The 24,592-nt window shown below is 53.2% G+C and overlaps 10 protein-coding genes across 10 annotated transcripts; 5 read left to right on the forward strand and 5 right to left on the reverse strand.

The window, feature by feature from the left end:
• Positions 1–228: 228 nt before the first annotated feature.
• B0T23DRAFT_140213 (uncharacterized protein) lies at positions 229–3,582 on the reverse strand. Its single transcript, XM_062832341.1, has 4 exons — positions 2,371–3,582; positions 951–2,310; positions 470–804; positions 229–340 (listed from the first exon to the last, which is right to left on the reverse strand). The coding sequence occupies exons 1-4, from the start codon at positions 3,433–3,435 to the stop codon at positions 239–241; spliced, it is 2,862 nt and encodes a 953-aa protein (XP_062692820.1). The 5' UTR covers positions 3,436–3,582; the 3' UTR covers positions 229–238.
• Positions 3,583–4,155: 573 nt separating this feature from the next.
• B0T23DRAFT_441983 (uncharacterized protein) lies at positions 4,156–5,266 on the forward strand (the record flags this gene model as incomplete). The annotated part of the gene is made up of 3 exons (XM_062840799.1): positions 4,156–4,671; positions 4,854–5,174; positions 5,204–5,266. Exons 1-3 carry the CDS (start codon positions 4,342–4,344, stop codon positions 5,264–5,266), a joined length of 714 nt encoding a protein of 237 aa, XP_062692821.1. The 5' UTR covers positions 4,156–4,341.
• Positions 5,267–5,755: 489 nt separating this feature from the next.
• B0T23DRAFT_404446 (uncharacterized protein) lies at positions 5,756–8,182 on the reverse strand (the record flags this gene model as incomplete). The annotated part of the gene is made up of 7 exons (XM_062838904.1): positions 5,756–5,808; positions 5,998–6,066; positions 6,482–6,513; positions 6,574–6,793; positions 7,283–7,503; positions 7,769–7,847; positions 8,086–8,182. 7 exons carry the CDS (start codon positions 8,180–8,182, stop codon positions 5,756–5,758), a joined length of 771 nt encoding a protein of 256 aa, XP_062692822.1.
• A 244-nt stretch (positions 8,183–8,426) lies between these two features.
• B0T23DRAFT_404447 (uncharacterized protein) lies at positions 8,427–9,120 on the forward strand (the record flags this gene model as incomplete). The annotated part of the gene is made up of 4 exons (XM_062838905.1): positions 8,427–8,541; positions 8,656–8,723; positions 8,804–8,841; positions 9,063–9,120. 4 exons carry the CDS (start codon positions 8,427–8,429, stop codon positions 9,118–9,120), a joined length of 279 nt encoding a protein of 92 aa, XP_062692823.1.
• Positions 9,121–9,666: 546 nt separating this feature from the next.
• Positions 9,667–11,286, forward strand: B0T23DRAFT_404448 (uncharacterized protein; the record flags this gene model as incomplete). Its single annotated transcript, XM_062838906.1, has 7 exons — positions 9,667–9,741; positions 9,799–9,943; positions 10,285–10,531; positions 10,639–10,725; positions 10,874–10,920; positions 10,955–11,014; positions 11,180–11,286. The coding sequence occupies 7 exons, from the start codon at positions 9,667–9,669 to the stop codon at positions 11,284–11,286; spliced, it is 768 nt and encodes a 255-aa protein (XP_062692824.1).
• A 1,225-nt stretch (positions 11,287–12,511) lies between these two features.
• Positions 12,512–16,491, forward strand: B0T23DRAFT_395735 (uncharacterized protein; the record flags this gene model as incomplete). The annotated part of the gene is made up of 3 exons (XM_062838204.1): positions 12,512–13,132; positions 13,199–15,452; positions 15,515–16,491. The coding sequence occupies 3 exons, from the start codon at positions 12,512–12,514 to the stop codon at positions 16,489–16,491; spliced, it is 3,852 nt and encodes a 1,283-aa protein (XP_062692825.1).
• Positions 16,492–17,157: 666 nt separating this feature from the next.
• Positions 17,158–18,109, reverse strand: B0T23DRAFT_140321 (ESCRT-II complex subunit-domain-containing protein). Its single transcript, XM_062832342.1, has one exon. The coding sequence runs from the start codon at positions 18,008–18,010 to the stop codon at positions 17,336–17,338; it is 675 nt and encodes a 224-aa protein (XP_062692826.1). The 5' UTR covers positions 18,011–18,109; the 3' UTR covers positions 17,158–17,335.
• Positions 18,110–18,425: 316 nt separating this feature from the next.
• On the reverse strand, positions 18,426–21,610 carry B0T23DRAFT_379559 (HEC/Ndc80p family-domain-containing protein). The gene is made up of 4 exons (XM_062837156.1): positions 21,222–21,610; positions 19,281–21,119; positions 19,091–19,221; positions 18,426–19,031 (listed from the first exon to the last, which is right to left on the reverse strand). Exons 1-4 carry the CDS (start codon positions 21,270–21,272, stop codon positions 18,821–18,823), a joined length of 2,232 nt encoding a protein of 743 aa, XP_062692827.1. The 5' UTR covers positions 21,273–21,610; the 3' UTR covers positions 18,426–18,820.
• Positions 21,611–21,918: 308 nt separating this feature from the next.
• B0T23DRAFT_453473 (peroxisomal membrane anchor protein conserved region-domain-containing protein) lies at positions 21,919–23,938 on the forward strand. Its single transcript, XM_062841177.1, has 3 exons — positions 21,919–22,397; positions 22,478–22,803; positions 22,860–23,938. The coding sequence occupies exons 1-3, from the start codon at positions 22,358–22,360 to the stop codon at positions 23,595–23,597; spliced, it is 1,104 nt and encodes a 367-aa protein (XP_062692828.1). The 5' UTR covers positions 21,919–22,357; the 3' UTR covers positions 23,598–23,938.
• Positions 23,939–24,372: 434 nt separating this feature from the next.
• On the reverse strand, positions 24,373–24,546 carry B0T23DRAFT_404454 (uncharacterized protein; the record flags this gene model as incomplete). Its single annotated transcript, XM_062838907.1, has 1 exon — positions 24,373–24,546. One exon carries the CDS (start codon positions 24,544–24,546, stop codon positions 24,373–24,375), a length of 174 nt encoding a protein of 57 aa, XP_062692829.1.
• Between the last annotated feature and the right edge of the window lie 46 nt (positions 24,547–24,592).

Consider the following 24,592-nt stretch of genomic DNA (forward strand, 5'->3'; position numbering starts at 1 on the left):
AAGAAATTCCAGCAGATGCAAAATCAAGACCTGCCCGGCCACGTAAAGGTAGAGATCGGGTTCATAACCACACCTAATCCACAAATCTCTGCTGCAGAAGAGAATTGCTTTAGAACCCAGAAAGAGGGGAAAAAAAGAAAAGCAAAGAACAAAAAGGGGGATGCGAAAACAATAACGCTCCAGGGGAATATCTCTCGTGCGTGCGTGTACAGCACATAACGCCTAGAAGAATCATACACTACTGCCCTTTCCGGGCCTTTTCTTGGGCTCGGGCTTCCCTTGCTGCTCGGACTAGGGGCGCCAGTGTTGATAGGTCGACGCACTTGTTCATGAAATCGTGCTGTTACTGGAGTTAGCTCGAGTGCCCGGCGGGAATATCACCATCTCCTTGAGACTGGTAGCGTAATGTAGCCGGCGAAGAGCCGCAAACAGAGGGCCATTCAAAGTGCAGGGGCGAACCAAGACTTACCCTTAGTAGATCATGAGCGCTGGCCCTCTTCTCCGGGTCCACCTTGAGGGCAAAGTAGAGGAAGTCGCGGAAAACCGGTGAGAGTGACTGCTCATCCTTGATGTGCGGCGTGCCGTTGGTCGCAATGAGCCAAAGCGCTCGAAGAGGCGACTCGGTCAGGTAGGGAGGCTCTCCTTCAATCATCTCGATGGCCATGATGCCCAATGACCAGATATCCACCTTGCGGCCGTACTCTTTACGTGTCACAACCTCGGGCGCCATCCAATAAGGCGTGCCAACCATTGTCGTACGCTTACTTTGAGCTTCGTTGATTGTAGCACAGAATCCGAAATCGGCTATGATGGAAGAACAAGGGTTAAAATCGGGTCACAGCACCAGATGGGCGTTGAGGGTTTGAAGATGGAGGGAAAATGAACAGGAAAATGCTCAAGAGGTTTGAACTTTCCGAGACTGCCCAAAAAGCCCGAAGGGGAAAACTTACTGAGCTTGATATTGCCTTCCATGCTAAGGAGAATGTTGTCTGACTTGATATCTCTGTGTATGACACCCTTGGAGTGCAGATGTTGAAGGCCCCTGAGGGTTTCTCGGCAAACTGACGCGATCTGCCCTTCAGTCATGATGTTGAACGTGACAACATCCGTCAAGCTACCACCCTCCATGTATTCCATGACTACCCACAATTCCCCAGCACATAGGTAACTGTCAATAAAGTTGACAATATTGGGGTGTGAGCTCTCCTTCATAACCAAAATCTCATTGATGATGAGATCCTTCTTTGGCTGTTGCTCAAGGTTCATCTGCTTGATAGCCACCAGCCTGTTGCTTCCCCTTTCATGGCCAGTATACACACCACCAGAGGCACCCTGACCAATTTTGGTAAACCCACGATAAATCTCTCTCGGATCCCCGTCGGAGCATATCCTCTTTAGGGAAGCCACGACATCAATCGCGTTACTTTGCCGCGGTCTGTGACGGGGTCTCGCGCTAGCTTGGGGAGCCGCCCCTTGAGTCTGTGGCATACGAGGAGCCCCATTGATGTCTGGCTGCCGGGGGTGTTGGTGTTGTGAGGTGGGCGGAGTTGGTTGTTGTCTCTTGCTTGCAGCTCGGCTCAGTTGACCACTCATTGCTGCTTGGGCTTGGGCCATGGCCTGTTCTTGCTGGTGTTGCAACAATTGCTGCTGATAAGCCACAGTCTGGTTCGCCGCGGCGATCGGATGCAGTGGGGACGCCTGCACGGGAGAGAACGGGGCAGCGCCGTTTGTTCGGGAATTCGATCTGGACCTGCTCCTGTGCTCCTCCTGGTACATATGCTGGACATTATCCTTGGGAGGGAGGTACGGCATCGGGGCCTCATCACCGGGCGGTGGCATGCCAATTCCTGAATCCTTGGCTGGCAATGAGGCTGGCGGCACCAGCGGTCGTGTGGATATTGCTGGTGGCTTCGGTGCCGGTCTGCTGGGGATCAAGTTGATATCCTTTGCTGGAAGAGGGCCAGGGCCCTTGGGAACCGGCGGCGGCGCACGAGGGTTCTCAAAGCTGCCTTCATGACCAACTTGGGGGAACCTAGGACTAGCGGGTGGACTAATCATTGGCGACATGGGACCATGAGCGTAGCCAACGCCTGTTTGCAGTACGAGCGGAGCGGTGCCGGTCACGGGCGGGCTGCGAAAATCTGTCGCTCGTGCATCGTGGAACTTCTCTAGCTGTTGATCTTCCTGTGGCTTCTCGGTTGTCTCCTTGTAAAATGTGAGGACATCGACCAGTATTTGTGGGTGTTCTCTTCTGTCCTTCTCGGTGATTCCACTCTCGCTTATCAAACGCTGCCACTCTTTTGGCAAACCCTATCAACGTGTTAGTCCATCCATCACATTCAAACTGGTTGACATCGCATGGCAACATACTGTGAACTGGCCAGTATTGCTATCATATCCGACATGTGTGACGTGAACGGGGTTCTCTGGCGCCGAAATCAATGGCTTTTTCGGAGACCCAACTAAGCTGTTCATGAAGCCGGAGAAGCCCGACTTCTTCCTTAGCATACCGGGCACCCTGGACTCTTTACCATCACCGGAGTGTCTCTTGTTACTCGAAGAGCTGCTCTCTGACTTGGACGGCTTTTCGCTTGGCGGAAGTTGTTCAGCCGACGAGAAACTCGCCGAGTGGCGGAATGAAGATGCGCCCATGGTCTTGTTTGATATGGTGGATTTGGGCGACTTTGACGGTTTTGAAGATCTCGCAGCCTTGGAGTCCGTGTTTGAGCGCGATAGAGCAGGCGGGGGAGGAGGAGGAGGAGCGACACGACGAGGAGAAATGTTGTTGGAGTGCGCAATCGTGGTCGTGGACGTGGGCGTGGGCGCGGCGGATAATTTTGTTGCCTCGATTCGACTGAGAATGGCGTTGCCGTCGAATGGAGCGCCAATCAGTTCATCCGTGGATAATTTGTTTTGATCGAAGGATCCAATGCAGGAGTCTAGTGGGTCGTACTGCTTGGATGTGTCCTTGTTCCTGGAGCTAGTAACGGTGGTGCTGGCGACAGCGCTGGGATAAGGCGGCGATTGAGATTGGGGTTGCGACGATGAGGCCGGCGAGAGGATAAAGCGGTTGGTTGGTATTGTCTGCGTCGGATTGTAAGGGCGATTTGCGGATTGAGAGCGAGTGGTGTGGGAGCGTGGCAGAGAGAGGTTGCTGGCTTTGGTGTGGGCGGGCGCGTTTGAAGGGACGGAGACTGGGACGGATACGGTCCTGGCCAGAGAAGGGCTTTGGTTGTAGTTGGGGCCCTGGCGCAGGCTGGAGGCGCTCCGTTTGCTGTCTAGAGATTGGGCGTCAATACGGAGCGATTCGACATTGAAAGAGGAGCTAGTGCGGTGATTTGCGGATGGCGGGCGTTGCTTCTTTGTGAGTCTTTTGCGACTATGCGAAGTGGAGGAGGACGAGGTGGGCGAGAGGAGGGAGAGCTGGCCGTCCATGGTCACTGCGAGAGAAACCCAACCCTAGCGTCGGGGAGGGCACGAGGGCTACGAGATGGGGTAACTAAGAATAAGAAAAGACAAGGAAGATGTTCAACGTACGGTACTGGCGGACGGTTTGGCTGGGGGCCGGGTCAACCAAAAGTAGGCGAGACTTGGGAGAAGAGACGGGAATTGGGGGGGTGGCAGCAGTTATTGAGGCGGGCGGGATAAGTTGGCAGGCCAGAATCGCAGACACAGAACGGACAAGAGCAAAAAGTCGACAATTGAAGGGGGACGGGATCCTGGAAGCTTGATGCCGGTCGAAAATTGCGCTTTGGTTTGTGGTGGGATTGTGTACAAGTTGAAGGTACAAGGTAGGAAAAAAAAGACAGACCCCGGACCGGCGATGCTGGGTTTGGCGGGGACTGGGTACGTTGAAGAAGGGGTGATGCTTTCTGTTGTTACTGCTGTGTGGGAACTCGGACTAGGCTGGCGCTTTTCACTCTTCCGCTTGTTTTCTCTAGACTATCTGAATGACGATTTATTTTTGATGGATCTCGAAGCTTTTTAGTATGCTTATCAGAAGGTCAGGGTCCGGCTACCTTTTGAGAGTGGTGACCAGACGTTAGCTTGTGGACGGCACCCAATTGATGATTGAGGTCGGGCATAGTCCAAGCAGTATGGTGCTGGTGCTACAAGTGCGCAGACTGGAGAGGGATTGGATGACTTGGATAAAGTGGGTGACTGGTTGGGCGGCGCGGGGGATTGCTTGCTTTGGGCAGGGTGTGTCCAATTGTGGTCCAACTTTGTACGAGTCGGTGTCGATGTGTGGCCGTTGACAGTTTGTGGGTTGTCGAATTTCACGAATCTCGTCAAACTCGTTATCGACTTATTGTTGGCCGGGCTCAAACAAGTGAACCCAAGATGGCGGACTGGTGTCGGGTATGCGCGGCGCTGCTGCTGCTGCTGCTGCTGCTGCTACTACTACTGCTGCTGTCGTCTGAAGTTGTCTGGCTGTCGTCCGGTGTTGCTGACGGTCGGACGGCGGGCGGGGCGGGGATACTCGGCCTGCAGATGCCAAATGAGAATTGGAGACAAGGAAGGACGCAACGAAAGTTCAGGGAAGCATATGATTGTCTAGGACTGCTTCGTGACTGCTGTCGGGCGGCTGTTGCTTTCTGCATCTGCTGCACTGCACACTTACAAGAGGCCCGGCAGCACATGCACTTTTCGGCTTCTAGACAGACAGCGGGAGTGTGTCCGCCTTCTGGGAAGCAACTGAAGTCTGCACCTCAGTCCCCTCTACCAGACAGGGCAGGTGGGGACGGGTGGGGACGGGAGAGTGGGACTAGACTGCCTGGTGCAGTGCCATTGCAGTTGACGAGAGCCACTTTTGACCACTGCTGCCACTGCTACCACTACAATACCACGACAAGGCGCCTGTGAGAGGCTTCAAGTTCACTTCACCTGCCCACTTTTTGTTCAACCGCCGGCGGCAACGGAACGGCGATGGCGGGGACACTCTGCACGGGAGACTGACAGGGACCAGGGCGCCACCACCTCTTCAACCTCTTCCCTCGTTTCCTCTTGACTTTGGCATCATGTCGTCGAGGTTGCTTCCAACACCCGCTCTGGACCTTATTCGAATGTATGTAGACGTCAACTCGAGGGCATTCCAGGTTCCGACCCTGGACTGGCCTGGCATCTTGGAGAACGAGTCTGCGTGCAACCTCTGCGGCTTTCTGTTCGACAGTACAGTATATACCTCTATCTACATACAACACAGCCACAATCTTTGCTTGCCCGCGTCAATCACGGCCGGGACAACCCCTCCTCCTACGCACAGTGAGGTGTGAGGTGCTCATGCTCCTCGCGTGTTCAAGCTCGGCGCGATAGGACCGTGCTATGCATTCGCATAATTGATCTTTTTGAAAACGACAAATCGCCATCACGCTCATCCGCCAAGATTTAGTCCCTCGGTACGTATCAGATACGGGGCAGCTTACGTCCAAGGGGCGCCCCAAGGTGGAGGCTATCAGGCTGTTGACACGGCCGTCCTCTCGGCAACCGTGATTAAATGCCCCGGGCTTGTGGGGTAGATATGGCCAAACGGGCGGAGTCGAAACGCCCGTCTTGGTCCTTGGATTTCCGCGTCCCAGTCCCTGGCGTTTGGCGTCCACTCGTTTTTCTTGCCTCTATGGCCCGGCCAGGGCGTCATGTCTAGGACGACTGGGGCGCACCGGCTTGAAGCGATGAGCGTTGTGAAAATCAAAGGCCGGCCGGCCTGTGGGGCCGCAGCAGGCCTTCCGCGCGCGAAATGTCGTTCTCAAGGGGTTGATCAACTTCCTTCGATATCGAGACTCAGCAGTCTTTGGACAAGCGCTCCTGGCCCTGTATACTAGTGTCTGCAGTGAGCCTTGTGTTTCGCAAGATTGTGGGACGCGGTCTGTGGTATGTGGATGGGTTTGACAGCCCAGCAAACGCCGCCTCCTGCTTCGCCGTATAGCTACGTACAGTTCGTCGTGAATGCCACTCATTTGCTACCGATTGGCCGCCAGATATGAACGGCAGGCTAGTCACTCACGCTCTCCAGATCCCTATTCATGGAGTTGGGAATAGCGCCAGGTTTCGTGATGCGATCTATCCAGGCTAGTCGTATAAGGGGTTAAGCCAGCAACTCAAGCAAGACGGTGATGATTTTCTGTTTTGGGCAATCGCGTTATGAGGCCCCGTGGTCGCCTTTTGTCAACTTGTTGCGCTCGGACGTTGGACAATGCTGGATCACAAAGCCGCTCTTTGCTAACAGCTTGTCTGCTACTGCTTATGCGTTGAACCACACACCACCTCAGCTGGAGGAAATTAGGATACCGCAAGGTTGACGGCGAAACATGCCTTAAATGGTAGGTATCCGGCATCGAAACTGTTTGAGAGAACGCTGCGGAGGACGGCAATACTACGAGAACTTGATAGAAATGGTTAGCGCCTCGCACTTTGAAAACACCAGAGCCTCCATAACAAGATCCGCTTCGTCTTACGCTTTCTAGCAGGCAAGTTGACCACGCACCCGCCACTGCACCCAGCCAGCCATACAGAATTCTTTGATTGCACAACAAACAGACAAAACCTCCACATACAAGTAAGCCAACATATAAGCACAACTCAAAGCTTGTATGTGTGTGTCTCCTCGGTGAAACGAGGTTTCTCCTTCTCCTCTTCTCCAAAACCTTGTCGGCAGATGGAATTTGCACGCGGTGACAGGTCTCATCATGAGGTGCACAATGCCGTAGGAGCAACTCGCTATACGAGTTTTTGCCGTTTTCTGTCACCCTTTTATCGAAGAACAAGGGGAAACGAGCATATTCTACAAGAGCCGTAGCTCGGGAAGAGAGTGACAACCCGACAGCCTACTAGTCCATGGAGCGCCAATCTTATACAATACCTCGTTTTGCGAATCAACACCATTCGCAACACATGTTCAGCCAGATACTCATCGACAAGGCTCGTTGCTAGAGTCGGCACTCATCTTTCAAGACAGTCATCGAGGATGTACCTGCTTCATTCACAGTAAGTAGGTAACTACCTGAGCCTGTGTCTTTAGCCTAGCACCTATCGCGCTTGTCATGCAGATACCACCTCGAGCTCGAAAGGCATGTGTGCTGCAACTGTCGGTGTGGTACCTACGCAAAAGGCGTTTCTGCAGGGTGCCTGTAGGTAGGTTGATATGCTTACATACTGTACGTACCTTTTTCTGCAGGACCTATGTCGAGCTCCATGCTTGGGATACCACGATGCCATGGATGGCCCTTCTTCTGCCGAGGACTCTGGACCTCGTTCACTGGACACCTTTCGTCTCTATATAGTGTACCTACACGAGCCGCATCCAAGATCGGGACCATTCGCCTCCTGCGTGCAGAAACAGACCCGGCACCCTTTTTGCCGTGCCGCGCACCATGCATCTTGGCTGGTCTTCCAGAAACCTGACAGAAGCCTGCTTCAATCGATATGAACAAGGGATCGCGGACGAGAAGATTGCAGGAGGCGTGATAATCCCCGAGAACCTCATCCCTGGCTAAGTTCGTCTCCCGCCTTGACTTTTACAACGATAATCCGACATCAAAGCCGACTCAAGGGGTCGTGTTATACTTCAATCATTGCCTAAACATGCAATTTCCTCGGGCCTGCCGAGACGGTCTGTACCTATCTTCTCGTTCTCTCAAGCCCCCGCCCCTACCGAAGAATGCCCGCGAAGATCCTCGAAGATAGCGTCAAGGGTAACCATCTACATCGGACTCTGTACCGGAACGTTTACTCAATGGTGCGTTCAAAACACTGACGCCAGATGCAAATATACATATCATGTTTTCTCCGCCATGGCGGACTCGGGAAGCATGTTGTACCTGCAGGAGCCATGATTTGGACTTGCACCGTCCCTTGATTGAATCAGTGCAAGCTATGTACTCGGGACGAAAACGACAGGCAGGGGAAGGAGGGGGGCTTGTGTCTTGGATAGGTACACAGAAAAGCAAACCGTCGTCGACTTAAAGCTACAGATACGCAAACTCTGCGCCAGTCAACATGAAGCGATACGTTTTTGTCAAACGTTGTCACAATAACTTGAGACATTGTTCCAGACAACACTTTCGAGTCGGCGTGCTTAGGCATACATACGCCCATTCTCAAGGCGAATGTGCACACCCGGGTGCTCGCCTACTGCAGTCTCATCTCGCACGTTAACTCGATACCAAGTCGTAGTTTTCTTAGTCATCTCGGTTCTCACCTTATCTTAACTGCGAGCCAGCGAGGGTACCTCTGATGATTGGGCCCAGTTGAACGGGAAAGGCGCGGGATGTTTTATATCAAACCAGTCACCTACTGAGTTGGCATCCCCTCTACCTCATTTATGGGTCGAGTCTTACAATCTACCTCTAGACAAACATGAATGGATGGGCGGAGAGAAAAGGGTCTAGAATAAGGAGAAGGCGTTCGCTACCTTACTCCCAACACTAGCAATGGTAGTGTGTACTCCCGCCACGTGGGCTTTAGGTATAGTACACCCACGTACATCATGTCGATCTATTGTTGGGAAGGATCATTCAAGGCACATGAAAAGATATCAAGAACTAGGTACGCTAGGATATCCCTCTCCCTCAAGAACCTAGCCCAATCACGCACTAACTCGCAGAACATCAACTTCAACCCTGTCTCTGAATATAAAACAGGAACCATCTACTTACATAGAGAATGCCCTAAGCCGCTGCAAACCGCTGCAAACCAGTCACAGGAACTGTATGGACCAGGTCGATCGGGTTCTCGGACTGTGAATGAGCCAGAATACGCCATGCCAAAGACACTGGACAACGAACTCAGATGATGGAAGGACTCTTAGGCACCGGATAACGGGACCTTGCAGCGTGTAGCCGAGAGGTGTCACAAGTACACAACGTAGCAGAGGGCTTGGTATGTGGATTCGAGATATCTATCTCCTGTATTTGCTTTGGGAAAGTGAACGGAACTGGGAAGCTTCGAAGAAAACCACGGGATATTTCAGGACTGGAAGGATTGGGAATTAGGGAAACGGGAGCGACTGGAGACATGCATGTGAGTACCCGCCCGTGGTGTGTCTCGTTCGCTCACTCTCTCTCAAGCTTCACTTTCATCATTTTACCAACCTCTGCCTCCCAGTGCATTCTTGAGACAGACTGAGATTACACACATGTATATGTATATATGGTATGTATGATTGCGTTGTTCCCTTATTGCGGCTCGTCTCTTTTTGAGAGGTTGGTTCTAGGTGATCGTCCTGACCTATAATCAATGACGAGTAGTAAACTTTTGATTATCAAAGGTCAAGAGACTCAAAAGGGTCGTTATCACATTCGAGATTTTCATATTTCACTAATATGATAGGGCATGTTTACAAATCTGAACAGTTGTCTCAATGCTTCTCTTTACCTGTCTCTTCGCCTCCCTCTTCACTTTCCCTCTATTACCCAACGGGCCCATCCTGACTCCTGTCTAGTGGGCAAAAACAGGACGAAAAGGTTTAGAAATGATGAACCTCGGTCACCGTTGGCAGGCAGTGGTTAAGTGATGGAGATACGAATATAATCACGAGGAGCAGCCTTGGGATAGGGTCAAAGTCGATACAGAAGTTTGTAATAGGAGCATGAGATATAACAACAACCTGAATTCATCTACGCTACGGTTCAAAACTCGGGATGTTTCGCGACTTGCGCAGCTGGGTTGGTAATGACTGTTGAAGTGGAATGCGTCTACGCAACGAAACTCAGCGGAAAAGTAGAGAAAGGATTACAAGTTGTCTTCGTCGATCTGCGACGGTGATGGGAAGTTGTAGTGTCCTGACCTCTTTTTCTGTTGCAGATTTCCATTCGATTTCATGAGATCCGTGTGGGTATTGGGCGTTCTTTGGACTTCGCCTGGTCAGGAACTCAGCGTAGAGCTCCACTAGGGAGAACATTGTCGTCTCTTCTTATGCCGGCTTCGACCGTCGAGACTCATAAACATGGTTCATTTGGCTCGTCGTTGATTGTTCACACCACATGTTGGTGTAGTAACTTCCACGTTATTTTATCCGTGTAGCCGAGCTTTCCGCCAAGGAGAATCATGATCTGTTCTTTTGTTTCCGATGAACCTTTCAGTAAAAGCCGTTGTTAGAGTCAGAACACGTGTCGTGGAGGCTGAGTGCCGGATCTTAATTATATAAGCGGCCGTGCTGTTGAGAGGAGAGCTTGAGACGCTATCATGTTTTTCGAGAACAACTGCGGGGTCTCTTCTTACTCTTTGGCAGGTGACGAGATGAAAAATGATAGAGGAATATGGGATCAGAAGGCTACTTGATATTCACAGGGTCGCTGAAGACATGGAAGGTGATTATCGACGCGGAACAGCAGAGTGAAGGGCCACGGCTGTACGAAGAACGGATAGAGTCCAGGGAGTTGTACCGGCCAGTATGCCTCTTCTTGTTCAATGGTCACATTGTTTTGATGCAATATATACACGTGAATGGTGTTGACAAGAAGCCGTGGAGGGTACAGATGACTCGGTGTGATATGCCTTGCCTCTTTCAGCACGATCATCCAGAAGGGCGGAAAACGTTTGGACTTGGATCATGGATAGGAGTTCCGCATCAGCGCCCATGGCGTTGTCTGTACCGCGTGAACACTTTGTATAGTCGCATTTAAGATTTGTCCTTGAATGCAGCCAAGTGTTCTTCTCGGTCCTCACTCATAGTTTGTTACTCCTCCATGCTTTATTCCCGCTCACAAGCTCCAGCCCTGAGGGTGTCAGGTCACAGATATGACCAGGCAAATGCGATCAGGAAATGGTACGACTGTTGATTCTCCCAACTGATCCGATCCGAATGAGCTAGAACCATTTCTTGAGGCAAGGGTTGGAGGTGAGTTGATCAAAAGGATACGTGTTGGGTGTTGGAGAGGAGACCAGACTGGAATCATCGAGAAACTGCTGGAATGCTCCAGCTAAGTAGGACATTGCACAAGTGACGACGGCTGCAGAGAATTCGTGGCCAGTGAGACGCATCGTGAAGATGTGCTGTATGCAAACTGCAAACCTAAAAGTTACACGCACAGGTTCCCATCCTGAGGTTGACTGCCGTCCTGGTGTTGATGATTGATCAGGAGGAGTTGTACTGTGTATTGATGCCATGGAGCCCCTATTTCCCTTGCCAGGACGGCCCGGCAGGAGTTCCTGGACGGGAATCGGCAGCTGTTGTTGATGCGAGCTGCTTTTGGACAATTGCCCCACATTTTTCTGCAGCCAGCAGCGAGCCAGTCTGGCGGGCCTGGTCGTCAAAGCTCGGCCCAGCTGCCCAATGAGGGCTTATTGTAGTTGAATTTCGAAACACCATTGGTCCGGTCTTTTGGGTGGATCTACTTTTTATGCGTGTTGTACCTATGGAAGCCACAAGAGGACTCGGAACGGTTCGCATAGGCTATCTCTAGGGACCTGCCACTTCGCCCACCTAAACTGGCCCAGCAGTCGTGGAGGGGACGCGAGGGGAACTGGCCAGACAATTTTTTTTTTGGAGACGTTGAACACGTTGTAGCGTATCAGGGAGCTTCCAGGACAACCCCATTCTGGACACAATTCCCACTTCATCGGCCCCACGACCAGGTATACCTAGAGGTACCTACCTACCTTGGTCCCACGTTACCTTCAGTTATGTACTAGTAGCCTCCACGACCCAGCTTCCGTTAAGTTGTCGACTACGGCACGGGCAATTGTGGCCTCTTCAGCTTCGGTCCGCTATAACCTCTCTTGTTCGCCGCCCTTTGGCTCGTCGCCGTCCCGAACCTTTCTTTAAACCTTTCCCCCCCATCCGCTCCATTCACTCCTCTTCCCCTCCCCCTCTTAGAGACTCCTCCAGATCCTCCCATCGAGGTTTCCCTTCTTCTCCTCCATTACCCCAGGATTGATCGCCAGTCCTGTGCACCATGCTATAGAGAGACCAACAACAAGCTTGCCACCTGTTGTCATCCGAGTCTCCTCGCCCGTTTCCTCCCTCAGCCTCGTCTTCTTATCTGTCCTGCATTGGATTAGCTTTTCTACCCTTCGGTATTGCGCAGGCACTGCCGAACCTTTTCGACCACCTCACCACGCACACACACATTCCGACTTTATAAGCTTCGAGCTGCTAGGTGGTCCTTTCTCCCAACACAACCTATTTTTAATCAACGTCACTACAGTACTTCCCGGCGCTGTGAGTTACACCACCCACCTACTTGAACCCCCGCAACCGAGCCACTTACTTCAGCCTGCTTCCCTTGCTCTATCCTGCACCGCCCTCCCTGTCCCCTTTCCCCTTCACACTCTTCACGAGAAAACGGTTCTTCTGGAATGTTTCAGGCCGCGGAAACCACCAACGCTGCAGTTCCTGTCTCGGACTCAACATCCCGGATATCGACCCCTAATCTGCCACAGCTCCCAAGCTCCCCCTACCTCTACTCTAGCACAGCCATCTAACCACAATTCCCGTGTCAGATAACGAGACGCGCCTGTTCCGTATCCCCAGCTCGTTGGTACGTTATCGCCTTGTATCATCATTACCATCATAATGGCCGACTCGACCGAGCAGTCAGCTGCCGCGCAGCTCTTGCAACAGCATCTGGAGACAGCTTCCAACGCCGGCTCCTCCCACCGCGTCCTTGTCGAGGAGGTTGAGGACGAGGATCTTCACAAGCCTGTCTCTAGCTCGGAGACTCCCGCGGCGCCCAAGCCCAAGCCCAAGACCCTCGACACGCAATCCCGCGAGCTGTTCCCCGAGCTGGGCGGGCCCAAGCCCAAAGCGAGTGTTGTTGCCCCCATCTGGGGTGCCAAGAGCAACACCAATGGGAGCACCAATGGCGCCGCTCCGGCCAACGGCACCCCGCAGACTTCGGCACCGCCTTCCGGTGTTAGCACCCCGATCGGCTCCGGAAGGCAAGGGCCCGGGCCACATCCGTTGAGCATTCCGGGCCGCAATGTCGAAACCATGTTGCTTGACCCGCCCCACATCCTTCCCAGGACTCAGCTCAAGCGTCCTCTTCCCGATATCCTGAAGGACTTGAACCGTAAGGCGCGCGCCAACGTGACCATGCACGCTCTGGGTAACGGTCAGCTCAGGTTCGACGCTGTTGGCCCCCAAGAGCACGCCACCCAGGCGCTCAAGGACTTGGTTAACCAAATCGGCACCAAGGTTAGTTTTACCCTGACCCTTTGTCGATGGAATCCTGCATCATGGAGCTAATTCCCTCTTTCCCAGCAAAACATCACCGTTCAGATTCCCTCGTCGGCGAGGGCGCACATTATCGGCAAGGGCGGTTCCACCATCAAGGCTATTCAGGAGAAGACCGGAGCGAGAATCCAGCTACCAAAGGCCGACGAGTCCCAGCCTCCTGCAGACGAGGACGATGATACCATGATCAACGTTCACATCGAGGGTAACGCCTTTTCTGCTGCAGCGGCTCAGCAGGAAATTGATAGGATTGCCGGTGAGCGCGCCGCCAACGTCCAGACCAAGTTGCGTAATATCCCCGCCGAGTTCTACCCTTTCATTGCCGGACCCAAGAACAACCTGGTGCACAAGCTCGAAGAAGACATGGGAGTTCAGATTCGCGTTCCTCCCCTTCAGGGCCGGTCCCTGCAACCCCCCAGTATCCCTGCTCCTGGGCAACGCCCCATCTTTGCGCCTGCTCCTCAGGACTACAACATTCAGCTCGCCGGTGAGCGTACCGCTGTTCAAAATGCGAGGGCCGCCATTGAACGACGTGCCGAGGAGCTTCGCCGTCAGCTTGCTCTGGAGCAGCTGTCGATCCAGCGTGGCCGTCACCAGTTTATCATCGGAGACAGGGGTGTGCCTGTTGACCAGTTCTTTGAGGACACCGGTTGCGCCATCATTCTCCCTAACGATGAAGATGATGACATGGTAACCATTATTGGACCTCAAGACCACGTTCAGGCTGGTCTCGAGAGGGCCATGGACCTCGCTATGAACATGCAGTGCTCCAACATCGACATTTCCAGATTCCACCGCCAGGCTCCTGGAGGCGCTGCGGCTCATGCCCGCAACGTGACCCGCTATCTTCGTCAGCGGAAGGCCATTGAGCAGCTCGAGAGGCAACACAATGTCCAGGTGAACACTCCTTTCTCGAACGAGGGTGCTCTGCCTTGGGAGCTTTATGCTCGTGATGGCAAGAACGCCATTAGGGCCCAGTCCGAAATCAAGGGTCTTGTGGACAGCCACCCTCCCGCTCGTATCCAGGCTGTTCAGGTTGATCCTTTCTTCCACACTTACATCCGCAAGGACATCACTCCCCGTGTCAGACAGGAATACAGGGTGCAGTTGGTTGTCCCCGAGGCTACTGAGGCCAACGCCCCTGTTCTCTTGGTATATGAAGGACCTTCTAGCCCGACTAGCTACGAGATTCCTCGCGGCCAGCCTAGCCAGTCCGAGGTTAGCGAGATGCAGAAGTGGCTGCAGGACGCCCGCCAGCATATCCTCGGCCTTGTTAACCAACAAGAGGAGATCATCCATGCCTCCCTGGACGTTCCCCAGAAGTACCACGACAAGCTTAGGAAGTTTATTCGGAAGGAGCAGGATGAGCGTAGAAGCCAGGAGAAGATCCCCGCTCGCGTCTCTAACATTGGCACCACAGTCAACATCAAGGGCCCTCGTTCGGCTGTCGAAAACCTTGCTTCCAAGTGCGAGGCCTTTATCGAGCAAGAGAAGGCCGACGAGAAGGAGCGTGGCTTCACGTTGGAGTTTGAATTCCCGCAGAAGTTTGCTAACCACCTGATTGGCAAGGGCGGTAGCAACATCCGTGAGCTCCGTGAGAAGTTCGATGTTGATATTCAGGTTCAGGATGGCAAGGTCGAACTTAAGGGTCCCAAGGCTAAGGCTGAGGCAGCCAAGACCCACATCCTTGCTTTGGGCCGTCAACTCCAGGATGAGGCCACTCACATCCTCAAGATCGACCCGCAGTTCCATCGGGCCCTGATCGGTGCTCAGGGTGCACAGATCAACCGACTGCAGACTCGCTATAAGGTCTTGATCTTCTTCCCTCGCACTCAGAAGGCTTCCAACGACGACGAGTCTGTTGCCGAGGCTTCTGATGCCGGCAAGCCGCGCCGCCAACAGGCTGCTGACGAAGTCATCGTGCGGGGACCTAAGCGTGGTGCTGACGAGGCTCGTGACGAGTTGCTTTCTTTGTTGCAGTATCTGAAGGATACTTCCTACACTGCTACCGTCACTGTTCAGCAGAAGCAGATTCCCTCGCTCATTGGCTCTGGCGGTGCTGCTCTCGATGCGCTCCGCAATGAGACCAAAGCTGTCATCGACATCCCCAGCGCTCGTGACACCGCCGACGGCCTTGTTGAGATTCAGATCAAGGGCACTAAAGAGGCCGTTGCTGCTGCTAAGAAGGCCTTGGAAGCAAAGAAGGCCGTTTTCGAGGATACCGTTGTCAAGACTATCGAAGTCGACAGGAAGTATCACAGAAGCCTCATTGGCGCAGGTGGTAGGTTACTGTCACTCGTCAAGCGCATGCTGCGAAATATGTACTAACTTGGCTCTCCGCAGGCTCCACCATCCGTGACATTGTTGTCAAGGCCGGCGGCTCCGACGATCGTCGCGAGATTGCTCGCGCTGTCCAGTTCCCCAAGCAGGACAACAGCGATAATACCATTAAGATTGAGGGTCGCACCTCGGTTGTCGACAACATTATCCAGCAAATCGAGGCTATCGTTGCGGAGCGCCAAAACCAGGTTACCGAGGTCATTGAGGTCCCTGTTGAGAAGCACAGATCTCTCATTGGCCGTGGTGGCGATGTCAAGCGCGGTCTCGAGTCACAGTTCAAGGTCTCCATCGACGTCCCTCGCCAAGGCAGCGGCCAGACCGGCATCAAGATTGTCGGCCAGTCTGCCGATGTTGAGAAGGCCAAGGCTCACATCCAGTCCTTGACGAAGGATCAGCCCGGCGAGACTCTTCAGGTGCCCCGCGCTCTTCACCATTCGGTCTCCAACAACGGCCAGATTTTCAGGAGGCTGAAGAGCGATCACCATGTCACCGTCGACCACGCGGGCCATTCCATTCCCGCCAAGCCCGCTGCCCCTGCGAGCATCCGTGCAAATGGCGGTTCTCTTCCCTTGATTACTGATGATGAGGAGTCGACTGCCGATGCGCACTCCTGGACTGTTGTTGACCAGACCTCGACCGAGGAGGGCGACATCCCCTGGGTTATTCGCGGCTCTCCAGAAAACATTGAGAAGGCCAAGAAGGTCATCGAGACTGCGATTGAGCAGGCTAAGAAGGAGGATGCTATTGGCTACCTTATCTTGCCCGATCCTAGGACCTATCGCTACGTGATCGGCCAGGGTGGCGCCAAGGTCAACCAGATTCGCAAGCAGAGCGGCTGCAAGATTACCGTCCCCCGCGACCAAGCCAAGGGTGAGGCTATTGAGGTTGTTGGTACCAAGGAGGGTGTTGAGAAGGCCAAGGACTTGATCCTTGCTGCCGTCAAAGAAGGCCAGAATGCCAGCAGGTCGCCAAGAGAGTAAAGTTCTCGTTTGTGAAGGCTTTCGTTCGGGTATGGTCGGTGAAGTCGCGGTTTATGCTGCAACATAGGTGACGGTTAGTTGAGGGGCACTTGAAAAGGACCCATATAGGACGCATGATGGGAGGCTTTGCGCTCTGCCAAGCGATATGCCGCTGGTCCTGAAACTTCTTTTCTTTATATCATGGGAGGATGGATGACTTTTTATGGCCACTAAAATTTTCTGGGAAATGGTTCAGAAAAAAAGAGATGTCTGACGCAGGTTGAAGGACGTAATGAGGAACAAGAATTGAATCTTCACGTTTCACTGGTTAGGAAACGAGAATGGAAAATGACCCGACTTCCACTGACGTGTGCAGTGTTTATGCTTCTTATTGTCGTCCATGTTTTGACATTCCTTGCAGATCGAGTCAGACAAGCACGCTTTATTGCATGGTGGTAACTTGCGAGCTGTATTATGTACAACTATCAACCATCATGATATATACCTAGCGAGAAAAAGTGGATGTGACTGTGTCAAGTATGGCTACCGCCACACGCCGTAGTTATCTCTCCCTTCAAATTCCCCGCCTCAGAAGCTTTTGATATCCCGCCACTTTCCCGAGTAGTAAATCTAGAACGAAAGTCGGTGTAAACATTGGTACACATTCTATCTATCAGTAAATCTGGGCCCTCTTGAAGTGAGCCCGTTGACCGCCACAACAATTAATCACTGACAGGTCCCATAAACTCCATCGACGTCCTCATCAACCACGCTTCTGATTTCCACACCCACCCACGCAGCCAGTCAACCTCGCCCATCTTTCCATCCATTTTTCTCCTGCATCCATCCCTCGCTCCGCTCTGTCTTAGAAGAACTTGACACCCAACGAATCCTCGCCACTCTGAAAGATCTGCGCCTTCCCTCTCTTGACTACCGTACCCAGCGCTTTGACCAGCACATCCCCATCCATCCCCCAAATCTCGGTCCCCCTCGTCCCCTCTCCCTCCCTCAGCTCGTAAACAGTCAAGACGGACCCCCTCTGCCCCGTCTCCTCCACCCATGCTTCAATCAGCGATCCCCATTCCTCTGGTGTCCGCCAGTAGATGAATGCCTCCCCTCCCTCTCCCGCTTCCCCTCCTCCTCCTCTTGCCGTCGTTGTCATGGTCCCATCTTTTTTGGTCTGGCCAAGAGGAAGAACATATTCGGCCCGTCCATCTTTTCTCAGAAAATCCACTACCCGTCTGATATCCCCCGGCGCCAAGCGGCGGTTGATACGCGGGTTGTGGAAGGGAATGGCGTCAGGGTTCAGGGAGAGGCGAAAGAGGCGGTGATGGCGGCAGTAGGCGAGTAAGAGGGAGGACCATTTGGTGAGTTGGGCGTGGTGGGTCGTCAGGTTGGTTTGGCGGGTGAAGAAGGGGGGGAAGAAGAATTCGCGCGGGAAGGGGAAGGTGTCGTTGGGGAGGAGAGTGCCTGCTGTTGTCTTTGGGTTGCTGTTGTTGGGGGTGCTGGAGTCTGAGGGGGCGGGAGGTGTTGTTGACATTATTGGATTTGGATTTTGGGGGGGGTTAAGTTGAGGACCGGTTGAGGCTGGCCCTACTTGTTTTGGTTGATTGAGGTTGACTGAATGTTGGTAGGTTGTATACAGCTGATATTTTGGGTTGGTTATGATGACGGATCATCAGATACGACGACTCAGACAGAAAAAGCGCAGCGGCGATAAGGCTGATAGCGAGAAGATTAAGAATGAGTTCGAGGGTTGATAGTGGTGATCTGTGTGTGAGGTGAGATGTGAAAGTTTCCAGCTTCCTGGGTCGCCGTCCGGTCTGGGGAAGTCGAAGCTCGTGGTTAGTGGGGGTACTGTACCTTCGGGCCGCATCATCAGTGGGGCTGCCAAGCTGTGAGCTTAAATCAGCCCCCTGGTCTGGTTAGGGGGTTCCCGTATATGTAGCATAGTATTCTTGTGGGACGTCGACGTCGTTCAGTCTTGGATACTTCTTTAACTCGAGCGCCTATAGCATAACATGATGGGGATGCCCTCCAAGCTTTCAACGTCTATATTACATGGGGGATCACGCAGAGGCTCACACAAAGCTCAACCGCAGCCATGAAGTGGCATTACTCGAAAACAAGCACCTCAATTCCAACGCCTGGCTCACCCAAAGGTATCCGGAATCCAGCTCGTGTCCAGCAAGCAATGCTGATAATAACTCGACAGTAATAGCCCCATACAATCGATACTTTTCCAGAAATGTTTCTCATCTTCCAATCCAATCCAATCCAATCCAACATAACATTTTGAATATGAGCAGTTGAAAAGAAACAGCTTGGTTTTTGTTTTCGTTTCGTCAACTCAGACATCGGCCATCGGGGTATCTTCATCTTCCATCTCCTGGTCGTCAATCCCCAACTCCTGTTCGAGCTCGTCTGCTACAAAAGTCTCGTACTCCTCCAGGCTTCGCTGGACGTGCATCTTGAACTTGATGACATCGTTGAGCATACGCATGGTCTCCGTGTGGAGCTCTTCGCGAAGTGCGTTGGCTCGGAGCGTGAGTTGCTCATACCTATTGTCCACTTGTCAGCACAGCTGGTTTTATTCCTGAAAGAGTCATGGCAAACCTACTCAATGTTGGTATTCATTTCCCTCTGCTCCATAAGCTGCACAGACTCGGACAATTGTGCTCGCATCTTGGCGAGCTCTTTCTCCATCTTCTCAATCTGTGCATCTGAAGCCATTTTCTGGGCGTTGGTGACCTAGACTCATTGTTAGCATGAGCGATACCGAGCACGTACGACACTCAGCCATCAATCACCTCTTTAGTCTTCTCATACTCCTCCTCTGCCGCCCGCACCCGATGCCCGAGAGCTTCGACCTCATTACGCTTATCTTCGATCGCCTCCTTAGCGCGATCGAGCAAGTCATGGTCTTCCATCATGACATCCATGGCTACCTTTCTCCTCTCCGAGACCTCCTTCCTGAGTGCCAGGAAGGTGTTCTTAACTTGGCCTCGGAGATCCAGATTCAGGATATGCGCAGGCTGGTATCCCGTCGTGGAGTCGGCCAGCAACCTCTCATTCTCCACGCCGCCCAGTGGCTGCCCGTTTGGCCCCAATACACCTTGCATCGATGAAGCAAAGTTGGGCGTCCCCTCGTTTACAGTTACCTGCAGTTCAAGATTCTTCCCCTTAGCATTGACTGCCGTGGCTGGGATCAGTCCGATCTGGTAGGCGACCGTGTTGTACTTTTCAACCAGCCGCTCGAGCTCGTCCAGACGCTGGCTCGCCTCCATCTCGCGCTCGGCGACCTTTTTTTTGACGTCTTCGAGCCTCTGGGAAGCGGACTCGATGCTCCTTTGAAGACGTTCCCGCTCTGAGGTCATGCGGTCAATATCCTGCATGCTGATCCCCTGGTCGTCCACCGATTTTTGCATTTGTCGCCGCTCCTCCTCGGCCTCCTTCAGCTCCACGTGCAACTTGCCCAGCTCCTCCCTGAGAACCTGGATACGGTTTTCGTACTTTTCTGTCCGTTGCATGGCTAGGGTGTTGTACTCTTCAAACTTGATCTTGTCCTCCTCCATAATCTTAAAGTGGTTGTCCAAGATGGCCGGGTCGGGTGTCGACTTTTCGAGCTCCTGAATCTCCTTTAGCAGGCGGGCGTTTTCCCCTTCGAGAATCTCCAGTTCCTGGATGTACTTTGCGTTTGACCGTTCAAAAGCCTCCGCCATTCCCTGCACATGCGGCTGTAGTGCCCTCTCCACGTCTTCATCCCCTGCTTCGTCATCCATATTGAGCCAATCCTGGTATGCGCTGGTGAGGAAATCAAAGATGATCTGGTCGCCCGCAATGTCGACCCCGGCTTCCATACAGGCGTCGTCGTACTGGTGTCGGGCATATCCTTCGAGCATCTGTGCCAACTGCATCATCCAGTGCAGTAATCCCAAGAACGTGCTCCAATTCTGACCTCCGACCGCGGCGATTTGGCTCTTGGTGATGCTCTTCTCGTATGGGTATCGCAGTTGTTTGAGTAATGGTGGTACCTCCTGGTCGATATTCTTCTGAAACCGGTAACTCGGGTCTATCCTGTGGTAAAGCCATTGAAACAAGTAGTTGAAGTCCTTCTGTGTCGGCGACTTTGTGAAGTTGTCGGACAGCTTGTGGTTCATCTCCATCTCGAAATTGTTCTTGGCGAGGTACTCGAGCAACTCCTGGCCAATGCGATTTTGGAATTGACGGTCCTTGAGGGGGCGCGGATCGCGAGGCACGCCGGCGGGCTGGGGCGCTTGCTGGAAGAAGCTCATATGCCCACCAGCTAAGGGACCTCCGCCGACGGCCGACGGTCGTGCGCTCGGGCGATAGACGCTGCTTCGCCGGTCGAGTTCTTGCGATGATCGAGGGATACCGGAACTGCCTGGGGTGCCATAGGGCTTGAACTGCGACGTGTTCATGTTATGAACCGACGCGCGCTTTACCGAGCCCAGGCCAATGTCGGAAGATCGCTGGAACAGAGGTTGGCTCGGTCGCGGGAGGGCCAGAGATTGCCTCCCCGACAGAGAGCGGCCATGGCCCGTCCCCATTGTGCCGATGGTGCTTTGTCGCTTAAGTGTGGAGGGTGGTGCCGGAATGCCCGAGGTGAGGTTGACGCCATGGAGAGTCTACAGAGAGAGCAGAGTCAATATCGTGCATGGTCGCGTCGGATGGGGAGAGGCTTCGACCGAGGAAACACGCCGCGAAGAAGTCACGGGGGGAAGTCGCACCTCCCTTGGCCGTCGGACACTCCAAAGGCCTGCGTTGCTGTCTTGCGACATGACGGCAAAGGCCTCGTCAATATGCGCCTCCCGTTTGCCGTCCTAGTCGCGTGGTTTCCGTGATAATATATAAGCAAACGAATAAAAGAGCACTACACTACGTGGAACTCTGTCGGATCGATGTCGGCGGTAATTCTCGTGATGGTGATTGTTTCGGATAGCTTTGTAGAGCTAAGGTATGCGCTCGAGTTAATGTGGGTACGTGTTCGCGGCTCTGACAGAAATCAATGCATAACCGCAGTCGCGGATTTCGTCGTGTCGTAGCGATAAAAGTACGTGTACGGCCAGCAACCTAATGCAGGCCAGCATAGGTATGTAGGTAGGTAGGTAGGTAGGTAGGTAAATTAAGACACCGTAGTGTAGACGGGACTATACTTAGGTAGGTTGTCGACTTCTGCGGATGGTGGGGGAGGTTGCTCCGTCAGGAAGAGTAAACAAAAGAAAGGCGACGTGGGTGGGGCTGTGGAAATCATTGGGCTGAACACCTCAGTGCCAAGTGCACTCCAGTTCCCTTCCCGTCCCCAAGCATCGGGACGGGAGGTGAATGAGTGGATCCAAAAGCGACCTTGAGAAGTTGAGGGTGAGTGTTGGTTCGCTTCAGCTGGAGGTCAGTGCTTTTCCAGCTCTGCACTCCCGTCACTGAGCCAGTCACTGCAATGGATGTTCAGCTGCGCTCTACTATTACTCTAGGCCTGTCGGAGGAAAAGGAGAATCAGGGGGGAGATAGTGATCTATCTGATCAGCATTCTTCCAGGAATGTACTGGGAGTGAAAGTGATGCAAAGCTGTTAAGGTGCTATTAGCAGTCTACGTCTACCTAGTGCACAATCAGGGCCCCGGTCCCGTGAACCTCGGCTTCAGGACTCCATCCAGCGGTCCAGCCATCCCCCGAACCGCTGCCAGTCAGTTCGTTTCCACTTCATCTATCGCATTCAGCCTCCCGTCCTTCGATAATCATTCCATCAACGGAACCGCCGCCGTCTGCCATCGCGTCGCGATTGTTCCGCTGTCTGCTTCTCTCCTCTCGTCTGCCCAGTCTCAACAAGGGAACGCCATCTGCCGCATTTCTAACAAACAACATCAGTCATGGCCATCCGCGAGGACCTGGTCGCTTCGGCGGCGCAGTGTATGTTCTGCCCCTGTCTTGTCCCCTGCTACCTCCTCTACATTGCCAGGCCAGAATCTCACCCGACAACAACACCACAGTTCTTCAAGACCCCAGTGTCGCCGCCTCGCCAATCGAGAAGCGGATAGCCTTTCTCCAAGCAAAGAACCTCACCCAGGAAGAAGTCAGCGCTGCTCTCGCCCGCGCCGAATCAGGAGGTCCACCGCCACCGTACGCCCAGTCGCCCGCCTATGCGCAGTCGGCCGGACCCGTCGCAGCACAGGGTGGCTCTCCGCAGTACTATGGCTATCCCCCATACGCATGGCCGCAATCGAATACCGACGGTGCCAGGCGGGACTGGAGGGACCTGTTCATCTTGGCGACCGTAGTCGGAGGCGCGTCGTACGGCCTATACAATCTCGGCAAGGTAGGCCGCCGAACACCGTGCAATGTACGTCAAGGGAGATACTAACCGTTCGGCAGCGCTATGTGTATCCTTTGATTGCTCCTCCCACGCCGGAGCGTCTCGAGCAGGACAAGAAGTCCATCGACGAACAGTTCGACAAAACATTCCAACTGGTCGAGCAGCTGGCCAAGGATACCGAAATCCTCAAGGCCTCGGAGCAGGAAAGAACAGAGAGGCTCGACAATGCCCTCGAGGAGCTGGAGACTGTCGTCAGGGATCTCAAGGCAGCCAACAGACGCAGGGATGACGAAGCACAGAGAGTACGGGACGATGTGCAAAATCTCAGGGATTCGATTCCAAGGGCACTCAACAACCAGAAGGACTTGACCGACAACAGGCTGCGCGAACTCAACACCGAACTCAAGAGCCTCAAGACCCTCATCTCGCAACGCATGAACCCAACCGCCACCTCGACGAGCGTCAACAACTACCTTCGCCCCAATACTAACGGAAACGCCACTCCTTCTTCAGCCCCTGCTACGCCAGCCCTCGGCGGTGAAAATGGAGACTTAAACAGCAGAGCCGCGAGTGCGCAGGATGAGCAATCCAGATACCAGCAGGAACAGCAGTTCGCTCAACCTGCCGCCCCCAAGCCTTCGCCTTTCAGCAGCGGAATCGCCTCCGCAGGCAAGCCGACTATCCCCGCTTGGCAGTTGGCCATGGCCAACAAAACCGCGTCGGCTTCGACGGTCGGAGTCACGAACGGTACTACAAACGATGGCTCAAGCAGCAACGGAGGCGACGAAGCCGCTTAAAAAGCTGTTCTCCAGTCAGGCACAATGATAAAATAGCACCGGAACTGGGAAACCTGGATACATTAATCGGCATGAACATAAGGCCAAAGTGAGCGATTCCCTCTGGTTTTCTGTATAGTAATAAAGCTCCTGTACGTTGTTCAAGCAGGACAATACACAGGAGCACTTGTGAAGCATGGGACAACCTCATTCAGTCCCCTTTTCATGATAGCGCGTTTGTCTTTCTGCAAGGTCTTTTAAGCGCGGATGTTGCATGGCATTTCTCTAGAGCATGATATCAAAAGCTACCATTTTCACATCTTATAAGGTTAGGCCGTGAATTGATCTGAGACATCCCGTACACCTGACCGCCCAGTATTTCTGCCTCACTACTTTGACCGCTGCTATGGCATTGCCGAGACAAATTTTTGGTTATTGTCCTCAGCCACCAAAAAAACTGGAGGGGAGGGGCAAAAAAAAAAAAAAAATGCCATGATCGAATAGAGATGCGCAAACGGTCAAAGAGGGAGACAACTGGCTTTGGTTATGTCGCCCTCTATTCAGAACTTTCAGCCACATCGGTACAGTCAGAACACCGCGGCCTCTGTAGAGAACTAAAGGATACATTGTAGTGTAGGTATTGATGTCGCTGCCAAATCATTACCTCAGCGTAGCACTTGCGTACCCGAGAGGTCGGATGCGGAATATTCTCTGTTAAGACAACCCGGGTTCAAGGTACATACACCTTCGTGCCATGGTTCAGTTTCCAATCGCATCTTAATAGTCCTCGTGGCTATTACCTGTTCGGGCAATGCTTGCTTGGAACCAAACATTGACCCCACCCATCATCCCTTTCTTCCTGTGCCAATGTTCTCATAGCGCCTTCGTCTCGCCCAAACCCGAAGGAGATATTGGCCACAAACGGGATGCAAGTCAAGTCCGTCGCTCTGGAGACGTACTGTTTCTGCATTGCTGTTCTTCGCTTAGCTCTGGCAACTCGCTCTTTTTCTTAACCA

The sequence above is a fragment of the Neurospora hispaniola genome (genome assembly GCF_033458365.1).
Source record: "Neurospora hispaniola strain FGSC 10403 chromosome Unknown B0T23scaffold_4, whole genome shotgun sequence".
Taxonomy (NCBI): Eukaryota; Fungi; Ascomycota; class Sordariomycetes; order Sordariales; family Sordariaceae; genus Neurospora; species Neurospora hispaniola.

Coding starts and splice junctions, on each gene's coding strand:
- B0T23DRAFT_140213 (XM_062832341.1), bottom strand. CDS start 3,435: ATGGACGGCCAGCTCTCCCTCCTCTCGCCCACCTCGTCCTCCTCCACT. Junction 805..950: donor GGAAGGCAATATCAAGCTCA/GTAAGTTTTCCC, acceptor CTTCCATCATAG/CCGATTTCGGATTCTGTGCT. Junction 341..469: donor GCGCTCATGATCTACTAAGG/GTAAGTCTTGGT, acceptor CTCCAGTAACAG/CACGATTTCATGAACAAGTG.
- B0T23DRAFT_140321 (XM_062832342.1), bottom strand. CDS start 18,010: ATGTCAACAACACCTCCCGCCCCCTCAGACTCCAGCACCCCCAACAAC.
- B0T23DRAFT_379559 (XM_062837156.1), bottom strand. CDS start 21,272: ATGTCGCAAGACAGCAACGCAGGCCTTTGGAGTGTCCGACGGCCAAGG. Junction 21,120..21,221: donor GTGTCCGACGGCCAAGGGAG/GTGCGACTTCCC, acceptor CTCTCTCTGTAG/ACTCTCCATGGCGTCAACCT. Junction 19,032..19,090: donor GAAATGAATACCAACATTGA/GTAGGTTTGCCA, acceptor AGTGGACAATAG/GTATGAGCAACTCACGCTCC.
- B0T23DRAFT_453473 (XM_062841177.1), top strand. CDS start 22,358: ATGGCCATCCGCGAGGACCTGGTCGCTTCGGCGGCGCAGT. Junction 22,398..22,477: donor GGTCGCTTCGGCGGCGCAGT/GTATGTTCTGCC, acceptor ACAACACCACAG/TTCTTCAAGACCCCAGTGTC. Junction 22,804..22,859: donor GCCTATACAATCTCGGCAAG/GTAGGCCGCCGA, acceptor ACCGTTCGGCAG/CGCTATGTGTATCCTTTGAT.